The 17,231-nt window shown below is 39.0% G+C and overlaps 1 protein-coding gene across 1 annotated transcript in view; it reads right to left on the minus strand.

Annotated features, from left to right (window-relative positions):
* Positions 1–1,444: 1,444 nt before the first annotated feature.
* insrb (insulin receptor b) overlaps positions 1,445–17,231 on the minus strand; it is a 90,168-nt gene continuing 74,381 nt past the window's right edge. Inside the window, exons 7-21 of the mRNA XM_046857519.1 lie at positions 17,038–17,164; positions 16,697–16,941; positions 15,770–15,937; positions 15,448–15,646; positions 15,011–15,270; positions 13,876–14,024; positions 13,518–13,674; positions 13,323–13,416; positions 13,157–13,224; positions 12,678–12,907; positions 11,438–11,548; positions 10,821–10,980; positions 10,566–10,695; positions 10,265–10,399; positions 1,445–9,105 (exon numbers count right to left, since the gene is read on the minus strand). Of these exons, the coding sequence (XP_046713475.1) occupies positions 8,769–9,105; positions 10,265–10,399; positions 10,566–10,695; positions 10,821–10,980; positions 11,438–11,548; positions 12,678–12,907; positions 13,157–13,224; positions 13,323–13,416; positions 13,518–13,674; positions 13,876–14,024; positions 15,011–15,270; positions 15,448–15,646; positions 15,770–15,937; positions 16,697–16,941; positions 17,038–17,164 (2,570 nt within the window). The 3' untranslated portion in view covers positions 1,445–8,768. The remainder of the gene's footprint in view (positions 9,106–10,264; positions 10,400–10,565; positions 10,696–10,820; positions 10,981–11,437; positions 11,549–12,677; positions 12,908–13,156; positions 13,225–13,322; positions 13,417–13,517; positions 13,675–13,875; positions 14,025–15,010; positions 15,271–15,447; positions 15,647–15,769; positions 15,938–16,696; positions 16,942–17,037; positions 17,165–17,231) is intronic.

Here is a 17,231-nt window from a genome sequence, read left to right on the forward strand (position 1 = left end):
TCTCCCACTTAGAAATCATGGAGGGGTCTGAAATTGTCATCGTAGGTGCATGTCCACTGTGAGAGACATAATCTAAAAAAAAAGCAGCTTGGTGAAAAAAAGGTCCACTGTTGGAACAATCATTAGAAAATGGAAGAAGCTAAACATGACTGTCAATCTTCCTCGGACTGGGGCTCCATGCAAGATCTCACCTCGTGGGGTCTCAATGATCCTAAGGAAGGTGAGAAATCAGCCCAGAACTACACGGAAGGAGCTGGTCAATGACCTGAAAAGAGCTGGGACCACCGTTTCCAAGGTTACTGTTGGGAATACACTAAGACGTCATGGTTTGAAATCATGCATGGCACAGAAGGTTCCCCTGCTTAAACCAGCACATATCCAGGCACGTCTTAAGTTTGCCAATGACAATTTGGATGATCCAGAGGAGTCATGGGAGAAAGTCATGTGGTCAGATGAGACCAAAATAGAACTTTTGGGTCATAATTCCACTAAAAGTGTTTGGAGGAAGAAGAATGATGAGTACCATCCCAAGAACACCATCCCTACTGTGAAGCATGAGGGTGGTAGCATCATGCTTTGGGGGTGTTTTTCTGCACATGGGACAGGGCAACTGCACTGTATTAAGGAGAGGATGACCGGGGCCATGTATTGCGAGATTTTGGGGAACAACCTCCTTCCCTCAGTTAGAGCATTGAAGATGGGTCGAGGCTGGGTCTTCCAACATGACAATGACCTGAAGCACACAGCCAGGATAACCAAGGAGTGGCTCTGTAATAAGCATATCAAGGTTCTGGCGTGGCCTAGCCAGTCTCCAGACCTAAACCCAATAGAGAATCTTTGGAGGAGCTCAAACTCCGTGTTTCTCAGCGACAGGCCAGAAACCTGACTGATCTAGAGAAGATCTGTGTGGAGGTGGGCCAAAATCCCTCCTGCAGTGTGTGCAAACCTGGTGAAAAACTACAGGAAACGTTTGACCTCTGTAATTGCAAACAAAGGCTACTGTACCAAATATTAACATTGACTTTCTTAGGTGTTCAAATACTTATTTGCAGCTGTATCATACAAATAAATAGTTAAAAAATCATATATTGTGATTTCTGGATTTTTTTTTTTAGATTATGTCTCTCACAGTGGACATGCACCTCGATGACAATTTCAGACCCCTCCGTGATTTCTAAGTGGGAGAACTTGCAAAATAGCAGGGTGTTCAAATACTTATTTTCCTCACTGTATATTCTCAGATAAAACATTTGAGATGTTTATTTTCTTCAATTGTGAATGTAATATAGATTTATGAGATAGGGTTGGGGGGGGGGGGGGGGTTGTGTGGCTGAGGAGAAAGGAGGCGAGAGGGGAGGAGAGAAGAGAAAAGAGAGGATCAGAGAAAGCAGAAGAAAGAACAGAGAAAAGAGTTCTCTGTAGAGAGGGCCTGTAGCAAAGACAGTTTTTCTCCAATAAGTTTTTTTATTCATAATCTTTTATATAAACAGTTAATCGTTGAATAATTTACACACAGCAAGATTTTTTTTCCATATCATTCAACATTTTTTTCTGTACATATCACTGCTTGGCTCTCAGTGAGGAAGAAAAAACAACAGCAACAAAATAAAAGTAATAAAGCGGGACTTTCGGCTAATCATGGCACTTTTTGATCCGATACAGTTGCTTTTCTTTCCGCTATGGAGCTTGTGATTGTGGTTTTATATACACACATAGACACACAGGAGTGTGTAAGCAATGCAAGGTTGATGGCACGGCCGAGGATCCGTCTCGTGTTTGTGTGCGTGTGTGTGCGTGTGTGTGGGGTGGCCTCACCGAATACCGTTTCACACATATCAGTGTGTCTGATGACACACGGCCAGGAAATGACAGGAAAAATTAAGAAGTGGAAAAAGGTTTCTCGTACAGAAAAATTAGGTTTGATGATATAAAATTGGGTATTCGTTTGCATCGAAATTAACAAGCGAACAAGTAATGGACGTCTCACCCGAGACACTTTCAATCAATACAAGTTCAGGAATTAATCTTCATACCTCATTTTTACAAAACAGGAGCAACAGTTGGGTATATTTATAATTTACATATGGCTGATGCCCTTATCCAGGAGAAACTTGATCCCATTTATAGATCTGAGCAGGTAAGGGTTAAGGGACTTGCTCAGGGGCTCAGCGGATGGTCCTGGGATTTGAAGAGAAATCCATCATCTTATTAACCATGAAACAGTTACCGTTTAAATGTACATTTGTCTGTACTTTTTTGCTTATTTATAATTTTTTTCATTCTAGAATCATTTATTGATCCCACATTTCTTTTGCATATCTGAGTGAAGTTTGGAAGCTGGGGTCAGAGTACAGGGTCAGCAATGAGGGTTAAGTGTCTTGCTTAAGGGCCCCAAAAGTGGTAGTTTGGCGATATATAGGGATTGAACGACCGACCATCCAATTAGTAACCCAGAGCCTTAACAACTGAGCTACCAACTCCCTAAAACTCCCCTAACTTCCAAAGTTTAGACATTTTGATTCATGTGAAACACCATCTTTCAAATTGATGGCAGGTCCTAATAAGTAAAGTGATACCAAATGACAAAAACAAAACATGGCTGCGACGGTAACGCTCCAGAGTAATTTACTGTTGCCTCACTCCTTAGGCCTTGCCCACAAAATTAACGATGGACGTTGCACCAAACTGCTGTAAGTTAACACATCATTCAAGTTCCACATTATAAGTAAATGTTTTCATGGGCAGAGCTTAAGGAATGAAGCGACATTAAATGACACCAAAAACAAAAAATGGCAGCACCGTTAATGTTCCAGTGTACTGCTACACGAGTTTTAGCTCCTGATCCTAGACTACACTTTCACAAGTGAAATGTTTTACTTGTTCGCTTTATCAGCCCCTTAACCAAAAGCAGCTGGGTATAAATTTTCTCACTGAACCATTGGTTTATTATTTAAGCTTTTTTGGGAGGAAAAAAATTCAAGTCAAATGCGACCTTAAAGAACCTCCACCATCCTTGTTCAGTTTTCCCACATCACCACAGAGAGAATTCCAAATCGTACAAAGCACAAAAACAGACACACAGACATACAAAGGTGATCTGCAATATAAAAAAACGCTCAGAAACGGACAGTGATGATGCTAGGACGGCGAACGAGCGGCTGTACGAAAAAAATAAGAAACGCCCAAAATGCGGTGACCAAAAAGAACGCCCCGCCTTTTTTTTTTTTCCTTTTCTTTCCTCTTGGAAAAAAAACTATATACACTTTGTAATGCAAATTTCATTTTGATAATGTACAAGAATAGCAAAAAAGTTTACAGTCAGAAAAGTAGTTCTTGAAGTTTTGCCCCTCCCTGTTTTTTTTTGGGGTTTTTTTTTTTTGGCTAAAAAAATAGAAATGAACCTCTCTAATAATGTAATACTTTTTTTTCTCTCTCTCTTTTTTTTTCATTTTTGTAAGAACAATAAAATACATACAATGTCTTGTCTTCAGCCTGTCACACTGTCAGCTTCTTTCTCTAATGGGGAAACAAAAAATGATCTGAAATATGAAATTAAGTGCTGTGTGTTTGCGGGGAAACTGCTGCATCTACAGTATGACATTTTTCCATCATGTTTTTTATATATATATATATATATATATATATATATATATATATATATATATATATATATATATATATATATTTTTTAAATAGTTGCAATTGCGACTATTGGTGGGTTCTTTCACACCGGGATCATATTCTGGAGATAGATCAGGGACTGAGAGACAGTTGATGAGGAAAATTATCACTTTGCTGCGTTAAAAGAAAAAAAAAAAGCCACAGCAACTCCAAGCAGAGACAAGTTCAGCTTTTAAAAATAAAACACAAGGAAAAACAAAAAAGAAAACATGAACATCATTCACATATACCCATAGAGTTATAGTGAGCCAAGCAGAAGGGGGATGGAAGAAAAAAGAAAAAAAAAGCTTTATCCCCTTTAAAAGTTCACCTTTTACTCAGACTATGCATTTAAAACCCCACTGATGTGAGTCAATACTACAGGAAGTGTCCAAAACAAGACTCTTCTCTCCGTCTGGGATTGACGTTTCAAGCTCCAAATCCAGGGGATTCTGATGGCTGGGTTTGGTTTGAAGTCTGTGCAAGGCACTGTGGGTAAGGGCCTTTAGGCTACACGGTGCGCCATATACGCTTCACTCACGTCTCTAAAATCCGCCGGAGAAAATAAAATAATCGAAAGAGCATGACGAATTTGTAGCACGTTCAAGAGGCTGAGGGAGGAGCGAGCCGAGCCTCCCATGTCCAAGCCTTCCTGAGAATTCATCGATAGCCGAGTTTTGGAAAAAAAAAAAAAAAAAAAAAAAAAAAAAAAAGGAAGAAAAAAAAAAAAAAAAAAGGATACATGGAAAAAAAAAAAAAGTACTTTTTTGGCACACAGGATTGTCCTAGAAGAGCTAACCCATGCACAAGGGAAGTCGTGTAGTGTCCATCTCCCCCGAAGCCATGAACAATGCTAGCAATAACTCTCCATTTTCACAGTCAGGAAAAATTCATTGACAACAGACAAAAAAATAATAATAAAAAATTTAACAGGAAACACATTCAGTTGATACTAGAAGGAAAACTTTTTTTTTATCAGGACATGAACAGGGGATTTAGATATTTTTGTCCAAAACAAGAGAAATTATTCGACATGAGCAGAACAAACCAAAAGCGTAAAAAAGCTTTTGCTGGATTTTTCCGTGTCCTGTGACAGACCTCCACAATCTTTTTTTTTTTTGTAAAAAAATATGTCAATAAAACTCCATGTGTGAAGAAACTGACTGGTATTGTTTGAGGTTTCTGTGATACTGAATGTAACGTCTCCTTTTTTTCCCCATTTAATGAAAGGAAAACCTTTAAAGTATTCAACATGCTCACTATCCATCACGTGTAGTGTGTGTGTGTGATTACCACTGACAAGACGTTTCTAAATGTTGCTCTTAACTGTGAAAAGAACAGAAGTTTATTTCACTCCATATTCACATAAAAGCCAATTTATATACTATATGGACAAAAGTATTGGGACACCTGACTTCCAAAAATTTGTGTTTCTTCACTAATCTGCTACCACAAAAGTATGAGGGAGACAATTGGATGCGCTGGTAATTTTCTATTCACTTGAACTAGGAGACCCAAACCAGCAAGACAATGGTCCTGTGCACAAAGCAAAGGAGTGGAAGATCTTCTGCTATAGAGCCCTCACCCCAACCCTATTTAACACCTTTTGTGAAATGCAACGCTGACCTCACCCCGGGCCTCCTCACCACATCTACCATCAGTACCTGACTTTACTAACACAAATCTCCACAAGCACACTCCAAAATCTAGTGGACCATCTGGAAAGATGAAAGATGTTCCACTCATTCCCATGTCCAACCTCTCATTTAACAAATAAAGAGACATACAAAATATCTTGGAAGAAAATAGCAGAGACTGTTGACGATTGTACACAGCTAGTGCACCCAGTCTTTTTATGCTAATCCAGATTTACGTCCTACACAAGTTTGGAGTAAACCGACTTTTCTGTTCTTTACCCAGTGCAAGAAAGTGATGAAACACTAATTAATGGTAATCACATACACCCAAAAACACACAAACTAAACTTCAACAGGGGGCGCTCAATCTAAAGTGTACTCTCGTCTAGAGACCCTGTCTTACAGTAACAGGTTCATGTAAATACCAAGCGTCAACCATCCCAGGAACTTTGTCGTGTCCTGGTGTGAATATATGTGTATTTTTTTATATTTCAATTACATCCCATTTCAGTGGCTTTCTAATGAAACATATTGTGATGTGATCAGTTGAAACAATATTTTTTTCCTACAGGAAAAAACAAAAACAAAAAAAGATAAATTAATGCTAATAAAAAATTAGTAACTCTGGTTATGGACATTAATCGAACTTCAACTTGTTAACTGAATAACAGTTCAGAGAGAGAGAGAGAGAGAGAGAGCGAGCGAAAGATAGAGAAAAAGCGAGAAAGAGAGGGACATCCTCCGCCTGACTATATTCTGTAAATGACTGAGGTAGACTGTGTCCAAAAAATAGAATCAACGTCATTACTAAACTGATTTTGACTGTTGAGCCGTAATACCTGCTTCTCTTTACTTTTCTGAACTAAGATGTACCTTGGGTTAGTGATAATAAAAATAAATATATGTGAAACATCAGCGATATGTCGTCTTGTTTAAGATTTCCACACACCTTCATGAGCAGAGTTTAAAAAAGCAGTGAGGAGATTTATATGATTCAAAACATTAGCAATAACTATAAATATCTGAACACCTGCATTCAAAACGCCTCGGCTAAGCTTAGCATCTTATTTTTTTGGTAAAAGGTAACGCTAACTCCAGGGTTTTAATGCTTTCATAGCATCCATTTGCCTCATTAGTTCTGGAAGTCAACACTTCCTGAACCGAAATGCTAATTCTGACTTTGGGAATTTATACACTCCAGCTATTTTTTATCTAGAAAAGTATACATTTCAAACAATAATGCTAACTTCGCTGGTGTCATTGCGCTAACTATTTTTGACTGAATCGATAGTAAAGTTCGTTCTGACTTCACAGTACAGATTAGCGCTTTGCTAATCGTTCACCGTGGTGCCATTTAATCAAAGTTAAACCCTAGAGTTTAATAATCTAGTTGCCTATTTTAGTATTTCTGGGTGTCATTTGTCAGCCGTGTTAACATCTGTGGAAGTTAAAGAAAGGCACAAAAGTCAACTTCTGGATACTCCAGTGGTTTTTTCAGCCATGTTAGTATTTATGGAATTGAGAAGAATGAACAGCAATGCTAAATTGTAGTTTAATATCCTGCTAGGTTATATTCATCATCGAAAAGCCGCTCTTTACACGCACCGATCCTGTATCACCTGCTTAACCATGAATAAAGACACGTCCACCGACACAAACTATAGAAATGCAATCCTAAAATCTTCTGAACATGACTTTACAACGTCGGTTACTGAAAACTAATAGCAGTCTCTTCTCATTCATCTAGTCTCGGTCCAAATGTTGGGTTTAATTTCGTGGAACCCGAGGTGATCAGACACCACTTCTTCTAATGTCCACCATTCTTCCTGTTTTTTTTGGCCAATCCAAAACACAATGGAGATTTCCCTTCCCCATTTTCCTTAGTTGAATTGAGAAATCTGAAAAGCTCACTGGAATGTCTTGATGACTGCTGTATGATTTCACCTAATCTCATGCTTCTACATCAAGCCTCGTGACCTTTACAGTCCTCAAAAACGTCACTGCACAGGCTAATCATTATTACTAATCGGTACCCATTTGTTTGACACTAAAACAATAAAAGAAAATTGTATCTGAGGTAATAAGTTGGCATATGGACAAAGTGAAGACAATAAAAACAATGATGTGAGGTGTGATATTATTGTGTAGCCCACAAAAGTGTACTGTTGTTGTTTGTTTCACAGTGGCTAGTAGCTCATCTGCTAAACCTTTAGCTAGCTAGCAATGTGTTCCGAAGCATTTTGTACCTCAGGTAAAGGACTATTTAGCGATTTTGGGTGTAGTGCTCTTCCGATGCTGCCATCTTGTTGCTGACATTTATAATTTGACAGGAAATGTTTCTTTCAGAGATTTTCTGTAGGTTCGGTTAAAACCCTGAAGTGATTCTCTGCTATCAGCTGAAATATTAAACAAAACCCTAAAACGCAGCGAGTCAAAAACAAACCAATAATAGCAACAGATATTGGCTAAAATACGGGGTTTTACAATCTGTGGTCTCGCCGTCTATCTTGCTGTAATTAGCGCCCCCTAGACGTCATGTTACTAATGACAGGCATTTTCCTGTGTGAGTGTTGAGTAGTGTGTGATTCTGTGTAAAGGGTAAGAACCTTTTAAATAAAAAGACACTCATTGAAAAATATGATATCTGTTGAAAACATAAAAAAAAACTGAACTATGTACAAAATTCTCAAATGTTGCCTCTATTATATATATAATATTGACATCCCATCAATATTCTATATATCGTATATATTATATATTTATACCCATTAGATTTCAAAGCAGCAGCTGTTTGGTCAGTCTTGAGGAGACGCCCCTGTCCAATCCTTAACTGTTTTAAATATCCTTCAGTCATAAAAAAAAGGATATGAGCAAAAACTAAGAAAGTGGAGGAGAAAAAACAATAAATTAAAAACGCATTCACCAAACATCAAAGAGGATCGGCGAGAAAAAAAGGGGGGAAAAAGGATCCAAGATCCTCCCCCAAGTAAAATCCTCCTTTGCTCAAAAAGACGTTGTTTGTTCTTAGAAGATTTCGTTTCATCCCTCGTCCATATCCTCCGAGTCTTAAAAAGTCATTGTTTGGAGGAATCGGATTCTCTTTGTTTTGTAGGCCACTCGATAAAGGCCACTCATTATTTAAAAAAGAAATAAAAAAGCAAGATGTAATAAAGGTTGAGAGGGAAAAGAGGTTTCGCTGAAGCAGCCTTCTGGTTTCCAGAGGTTCATATTCACAGTTTTTTTTTTATTATTTCTCCATCGACCAGGAAACTTGGCAAAATGAAGAGACATTAGCGAACTGCGATTTGGATGAAAAGAAGTTTTTGCAATGTCGCCACAGCAGGAAAAAGTCCAAAAATAATAATAAAAAAAAGACCTGAGATCTGTTTTTAAGGGCCTCTGAAAAAATATTACCATTAAAAACAACAAAAAAAAGAATCAAGAAAAACAGAGCAGCGTGATGAGGAAATGTTATGAAGGGCTGGAGCGAGGCAGCGAGAGGATTCGGCCATTTTTCTTGCCCCCGTTCATATGTGTGTAGGGCACATGCTCGTCGTAGGGGCCGCTGTCTCGGCTGAAGCTCCCTTCCTCCCTCTGGTTGTACGAGGATGGGTCGAGCGGGATGCTTTCCATGTTTTCAAAGTCCATGTCGAACTCCTCGCTTTCAGGAGGTTTGTTTTCCTCGCTATAAAAGAACGAGAGCTCCTGGAAGGAAGGGTGAATGTCATCTTTTAGCATCTCAATGATCTCGGTGAAGGTGGGACGCATCTTTGGGTTGTACTGCCAGCACATCTGCATTAGGTTGTGCCTAAGAGAGAGAGAGAGAGAGAGAAAATACACACATTCTCACAAACATCATTCTCTGTGGTTGTTGGTGTTTGATTGGTGCTTGATTTAATAATAGGGTTTGATGGGTGGAGCTTGGATCAGTGTTGTTTAGTGTTTAATGGGTGGAGCTTGGATCAGTGTTAGTGGTTGATGGGTGGAGCTTGGATCAGTATTAGGGATTAATGGGTGGAGCTTGGATCAGTGTTAGCGTTTGATGGGTGGAGCTTGGATCCGTGTTGGTAAAGCCTGGGACACACCAAGCCGACAGTTAGCTTTTGGGCAATATCAGGTTGTTTTTGAGTGTCTTTTTTAGATTTTTCAGTGTGTTTCACACTGTTGGCTTTAGTCGGACAGTGTCAGCTGTTTTTTGGACGATTCTACACGTTAAATCGGCGGAAGAGCACAATAGAGCCCCTTGTGCATGTCACTGTAGTATCCACGATTTCACCCATTTAGTGTGGTTTCTCTTTATATGTTTCATCCTTTCTTCATCCGCAAGACGACGACAAAGGGCTAAACAGACATTATCAAAAAAAGCTGCACGAATCCATTAGACATTATCGCGGAAGATGTAAATGCTGATTGCTTTATATATTTACAGTTCTAGCTCTTCCAGTATCCCTTTTGAATGGCGAATACAAACTACTGCCACCTGCTGGTATGGGAGAGTAATGTTCTCTTACGCAAGCACAGAACGTACACGCTAGTTACACCTGTCGACTGAATTCTGTCCCGTGTTTTCTAGTGCCCCAATGCAGGCGATGCGATTCAACATGAGGCCACAGTCAGCTTTCCTTAGAGCTAGTACGTTGCTGGGGGCTTGGTGGGTAGAGCTTGGATCAGTTTTATGGTTTAATGGGTGAAGATTGAATCAGTGTAATGGTTTGATGGGTGAAGCAAAGGAATAGTATATGGGTTTGATGGGTGGAGCTTGGTTTAGTGTTAGGGTTTGATGGGTGGAGCTGAGATCAGTGTTATGGTTTAATGAGTAAAGCTTAGATCAGTATATGGGTTTGATGGGTGGAGCTTGGATCAGTGTTAGGGTTTGATCGGTGGAGCCTGGATCAGTATTAGTGTTTGCTAGGTGGAGCTTTGCTAGATCTCAGATCAGGGGTATCTTGCATTGCTTTTGAACCTACATCCTCTCAGCACAGTTCTCAGGACGATCCAGATATCCTCCATCCATGACGAATTTGAGCACCTGCTCATTGGAGAGTCCCTGATATGGTTGCTCGGCTAATGTACTGATTTCCCAAAGGACCACGCCAAATGACCTGAAGAAAAAAAAAACAATAAAACAAAACACGCACACAGAAATGTAAAAATATATCATTTCTTATTAGATTTCTTTTTTATTTCTGTGTTACAGCCTTGACAGTGGCACTGCAGGTCGTCAGTATATTTTTATAAATTGTTTGTTACTCCTGTAAATAAACACACCAGCAGTCAGAGTGAGCAGTGAACACGCCATCCTTCAGCGATTCAGGAGCCATCCATCTGACTGGCAGCAGGCCTTTTCCTCCTTTACGATAATAATCCGTCTCATAAATGTCCCGGGTCATTCCGAAATCTGCGAAAAATTACCATTTATTAAAAATACCTTTGAGTTAAATTCCTCATGCTACTGCTAGCTAGGGTTAGCCTGTCTAATAGAACCCTCGTTTCCGAAGATGTTAACGATGTTCTCTGCTGTACCTCCGATCTTCACAGTGAGGTCCTCGGCCACCATGCAGTTACGAGCTGCGAGGTCTCTGTGCACAAACTTCTTTGCATTCAGGTAGGCCATGCCATCTGCGATCTCTGCGGCCATCTGGATCATGTCGCTGAGCGTCGGAGGAAGACGGCCGGGATTATTCTACACGGGAACGGAATAAGAATACACACATGCAATCTCAGAAATTCACATGGACAGTGGGCATAAATACAGCATCCCAATCACTGGGAAAAGTGTGTGTGTCTGTGGGTATGCCTTTATGTGCATTAGTTTTTGTTTGTGTGTAAGTATGTGTGTTTCTTTTTGTATGACTATGAGTGTGTGTGTGTGAGAGAAATCTATTGTGTACAAATTTTATTTTCTAAAACATTTTATTTGTATAGTGCCTTTAACACAAATATGTGCATATGTGTGTGTCCATGTGTTGTTCTGTCTGTGTGGGGATATGTGCATGCTCGTGTATAAACAAGCTAGTTCCTGTGTGTGTGCATTTGAAAGTAGTGTGTCTGCACCCATTTTTGTGGCCTTTTTTAAATATTCGAGTGTTTATCTGTGTTTGTGTGCGTTTTTGTTTGTAAATGTGTTTGTGTGTATGTACCTCAGAATCAGGTCTGAGACAGCGCAAGTAACTCTTCAGATCTCCGTGGGTCATCAGTTCCATCACCACCAAAGTTGGCTGTCCTTTTGACACAACGCCCAGCAGACGCACCTACACACACACACACACACACACAGTGTAAATAATTCCTCATTAAATCGATCTTTAAACGTTTCCTGAAAGGAGACACATATATTTTAACAGTCTCTTCTATATAAAAGTATCCTGCTCTCAGGGGGGACCATTTCTTTTGCTTTTTGTTCAGAGAACAGATCCATGTTCCTCTACATGAATTATGACAATGAAGAAAACTTTCATTACATATTGAACGTGCTCAGCCATATCTTTTGCTGTCTCGGAAGTAAAAAGGAGAGTCCCACTAGTGGCAGCCCCATGTAACAACACCGCAGGTGCAGGTTGGGGATTCCTGACTCCCTAACATCACAGTGTGTATGCTCCGTATCAGCAGGATAAAGCTCTGTATTCGTGTGCTATAGAAAAACAACGATTTAGTAAGCTGAATGTAATTATTTAAATAAAAATAAAAGCTCAGATAAAGATGAGAGAAAAGAAAAAATATCCTGTATGTAGCACCTTAATGTTCTTCATTTGCACAATTTCTTGTTTATTTTAAAATGTATATTTTGTAATATTTTATTTTTAACATTTTATTTTGCTCTTAATTTTTGTCTAGTGTTGTTTTTATTTCATTGTAGATTTTTATTGTCCTTTATTTAAAATTTTTGCTTTTCATTTTTATTTTAAACATTTTAATAAATTTAGCCATCGATATAAATTTTATTTTGTCCTTAATACTTTTATTTTCTTATTTTTATCTTAAATTATGTTATTTTGTCCTTTTTTTATTTTGTTAATAATGTTGTTGTCAATATTATTTTCTTCTTAATTGGATTTTTTTTTTCCCTTCAAATTATTTTTCTGGGGTAAAAAAGGGTGTGTGTGCAACAGAACTAAAATACAGAACAAAAAAATCTTTCCAGGAAACATCAAAATATTATACAATAGCAAATTAACAATAGCAAAATTACTATGCATCAAGGTTTCTGTATTAATATTTTAACACAGTTCAGTTAACAAGTTCTGCATATTATTTTCATTTTTTTATTTGTGTAAGTCATGTTTTTTCCTAGCTGAGCTCCTGCACAATATCAGACTAGATACACATAATAATTCATTACATGGGTTGAAGGTTTTCAGCACTGTGTTTAATCCTACTCACCACATGGTGGCAGCTGAATGCCTTCATGACGGAGGCTTCGTTGAGGAACTCGATCCTCTCGCGAAGGCTTGCAGACTCGTTGACGGTTTTGACTGCGACTTTTGTCTCCGATTCTCCTTTGACGATGTCTTTGGCGTTGCCCTCGTACACCATGCCGAAGGAGCCCTGGCCAAGCTCGCGCAGCAGTGTGATCTTCTCGCGTGCCACCTCCCAGTCATCGGGAATATACACTGCACATGATGCACATAATAGACATAAAAGAAGGTAGTGATGCTTTTAACAGTTTTTGAGCCAACACGAACTCAAGATTAGGAACAATATAAACAGATAGTCCCCGAGATACGATGGAGATGCGTTCTGATGACACCATCGTAACTTAAAAATATTGTTAGTCAAGACATGGTCTAAAATACCCAGGAGTCTGATACTGGTGATCAGTATGGGGTACATATAATATATATAAAAGCATGTTGACTCACCATCGTTTGCGCTGATATACTCTGGATTCGATGAGGCGATTAAGGGGCCCGTGGGTCCTTCAGTTTGCCTGCAGCATAAGTGTTTAAATAATCAGTAGTCAGTAACTCAACTTCAGAATGTGAAGACATTAGAGTGTGTGTGTGTGTGTGTGTATATGGTACGCACTTCTTCCTGAGTACAAAACAGACAGTGCTTCCAATAATGACTGAAAGAATGAGCAGAATCACTGGGACAATGATGATCTTCAAATTCATGTAGCCTGAAAGAGATTACAGGCGTTCTGAATTCGCATGACTGATATAAAGATAGTTATAATAACAATAAATTCAAAATAGTGAAAAATATAAATGAAAGTCTTACTGTCTGGCATGTAGAAGTAAACCGGCTCGGTCCAGGATCCGTTTCCTGCCAGTGAAGTGGCACGGATTCGGACGCTGTAATTCCCTGCATGTCCAACTCTCAATTTACAACCGCCGATTCTATAATAACTGATCCTCGATACGCAGTGATGTAGCTCCTGAAAGAGACAGATGAAGGGACAGAGAACGAGACAGAAAGTGTGTTTAAAGCAGAAAGTGAAGGACAACAAGAGAAAGAAACAGAAGGAAAGACAGACAAAGACTGTGTAAGATTTCAAGATAAAGTGCCATATGTAAAATAACTAATAATAATGTGTGTGTGTGTGTGTGTGTGTGTGTGTGTGTATGGGGGACTGTACCTCATTATCAGACAGACGATGGTAGTTGACCTCGTACAAGATGATCATGCCGTTTGGGGATTTGGGCTCCTGCCATTTAACGTACACAAACTCTGGTTCTTCGGGGAGAATCTCATGAGTCACACGACCCACGATGTCGTCTGCTTTAGCTGCATAAAAACAAGCAAAGACACCTTATGATCTAGCCCACATTAAGATTTTGTAAATGAAACGCTTGTATATAAAAAGCTGTTTATTTAGTTAACAAAATTAGATCCTAATGTGTGATGATGCAATTCTTCAATAACATTCTAAACATTTTAGGGATGTGCATCTTCATAACTGAAGCCGATGTGATTCGGATCTCGATGCGTAGCCAACGACACGATACATTAAAGGTACATATGAAGCAGCTGCTGATGTGATGTTAAACGATTGGCACCTGTTACGATGCAGTGCGATTTGATTTTGAATCGATTCAACACAATTCAATTCAATGCAATACGATGCATTGGAAACAAAATGATGCTATGTAATTCAATATAATACAGATAGTTCACTTTATATATTTCAATCAGACAGACAGCAAATCATCAATCTGTGCCTTTTGACTTCTAACGCAAGCAAGCCTTTGTAGTGAGGAAAAAAAAAGATGAAATAAAACCAGATGTTCATTTCCTGTTCTGTCTCCAGGAAGATGCAGCTCTACCTCTGCCACGTTAATCTGTATTTTATGTGACTCTCAAGACACGCCTCGATCTCTGTAGTGTTGTGATAAGTCATATTCACGTATTAGCAGTGGTGCTGAGAGAAAGCGATCGAGAAACAGTTCAGCGAGTAGACAATAAATATTGCTCACTTTCTAAATTATAACATTATAGCGCATCTACTAATAACTGTATCTAAATAAATTAATTTTAATTGTTGCAAATATGTTAAAAACTCAATACAAATGCCAAAATGTAGCCTATGCATCACACCGTTAACTTTTATGCTGATGCTCTAATGGGAATCTTTCCATCCCTCAAACAATTAAATTTTTTTTGGACTAGGATTTAACACATCTAAAGTGCATGTAAACTCAAGTAAAACCACATGCTGTGTAGAATGGACAGATACAGACAGATACGATTGATGCCGGTGGAGGTGACGTTACCCTCAGGCATGGTGCGGGCGTTGACAAAGGTGGCGACGCTGCAGTACTCCAGATCCTCCGGGTGGTTACACGCCTGGATCTCGATCTGGTAGCTGGTGAAGTGGTGCAGATTCGAGATAACTATCGTTTCTTTACCCACAACCTTCAGAACAAACTTCTCTTCTGACTTTGGAGTAGGAGACACCAGATAATTGGTCGGGGTCACAGTGGGAGACAGAGTGGAGTTTGCCACGCCCACCGAGCGACGACGACGTTGTGATCTAAAAAAAAAAAAAAAAAAAAAAAGAATAATAGAAAAATTATAGAAAAAATAGAAAATAGCCATGATGACGTGTTTCAGAACTAGTGAAAAATGCACAGTCTTTCGTGTGATGGTTTGTGTGAGTTGAATTCGAGTTGATTAATCTTGACCACACTTATCAGTTAGAAGTTCTTACTTGGGTTCGAAGACTTCGTTATGGATGTAGTTCTCGAAGGTCTTACGGAACTCGCGCTCCTCTGCCTCCTTCTTCAGCTGCGTCTCAGTTTTGGGACAGCTACAACACTTCATGTTCTGATTCTGATCTTCAGTCTGATTCCATTTCAGATTGACGTCCGGGTTCGGGTTTGTGGGAGTGCGAGACGGAAGCTTCATTCCTGCAGGAACATAAAAATCAATCTCTTAGATGCTTCAACGAGAAAAACATAACTGGCAGTACAGTAATGTGCCGCTCGGGTGATATTTTACACCTTCTGAGAAAGACAAAGCAGAGTTCCCACCTTTCTGGCAGTAGTCATACTTGTAGAGTTCATGGTCCTCCCCTTGTTTCTGGTAGGACACGCGGTAGTGCGTGATGTTCCCATTGGGCTCTGTGGGAGGTTTCCACTTCAGTGTGATCTGAGATGAAGAGTTAGAGGAGGAGATGGGGTCCAGAGGCACAGAGGGGCCTGAAACAAACACACACCACCTTAATTACATCATGTTCAAAAAGTAAAACAAACAAACAAACCAAAAGCACTAACATTTAAAAAAACTTTTGTTAAAATACAAACGGCAAGATTTAAGTGTAGTCCTATTCACACTGTAATTAAACTGATTCTAAAAACTAAATGTTTAAAAACTAAATAACTAAATTAAAGATTATGTAATGATTAAAAAAACTGATTTTTACTTTGTCAGACGACTGATTTCAGCCTCAAGCTGAATTCACTTAACTTTTTTTTCCATTACTTCTTATTTTTGACAAATAAAAAACAAATAGCATTTTGTAATATTCATTTTTCAATTGCAAAAGATTTGACAGTCTTTCGGCTGCTCATTAGGGGTCGCATCATCTTTCTCCAAACCCCCTCTGTCCTCTACATCTGCGTCTTTCAAACCAACTACCAACATTTTTTTTTTTTTTAACATAAAATTGACTTTTTTTTTGCTTTTATTTTTTCTGACTTTAGTCTCACACACATTATATCCTTAAAAAATGTCAAAATATTTTTAAATTCTAAAAAAAATAAACATTTATAACTTTAAACTTTAATATATATACATTTTACATTTATTATTTGACTCAGAACAAACAGAACTAAAAAAAGACAAAGAACTTTTCCATTATCTGAAGTGAGATTCATTTCTGTTAACCGCAATATTCTACTCTATTTTTCATGAACATGTTTTTATGTTTGTGAATGAAGAGAAAAAAGACCACTGACGGCTGGCGTTGGTGCGGACATAGATGATTTTGCTCTTGGCTCCTTGGACCTGCTGATCGTCAGATACAGACAGCTGTGTTTTCACCATGATGGCGTACTGCGTCCATGGCTTCAGCTGCATCAGGAGACAGCCAGGGTCACGCTTCGCATCTGACATCCTCTCAGGCGGCTCAACGTCCGTAATCACCCAGCTGTTAGAACCGCAAGCATCCTGTCCATCGTACTCGGTCACGTTTTGATATGGACTGAAAAAAGAGAGAAAGAGAGTCACTGTTCAGCTCATATAAACAGTTATACGTATGCTGTGTATTGTTAGATATGAACTCGTGTACAACACTCACGCTTCCTTATAAAGCACCATGAAGCCCAGCAGGTCTCTGAAGTCACGCGGCCAAAACGGCTCCCACGTGATCAGAATATATTTGGCCATCGTGCGAATGCTGGTAAAATTCAGAAGATGGTTTTCACCTGGGAGACACAAAATCAATAATGAAAAAGGTGGAGTCACATCACAGTCCTTCCTGTTAAAATTAAC

This window comes from Silurus meridionalis, chromosome 9 (assembly GCF_014805685.1).
Source record: "Silurus meridionalis isolate SWU-2019-XX chromosome 9, ASM1480568v1, whole genome shotgun sequence".
Taxonomy (NCBI): domain Eukaryota; kingdom Metazoa; phylum Chordata; class Actinopteri; order Siluriformes; family Siluridae; genus Silurus; species Silurus meridionalis.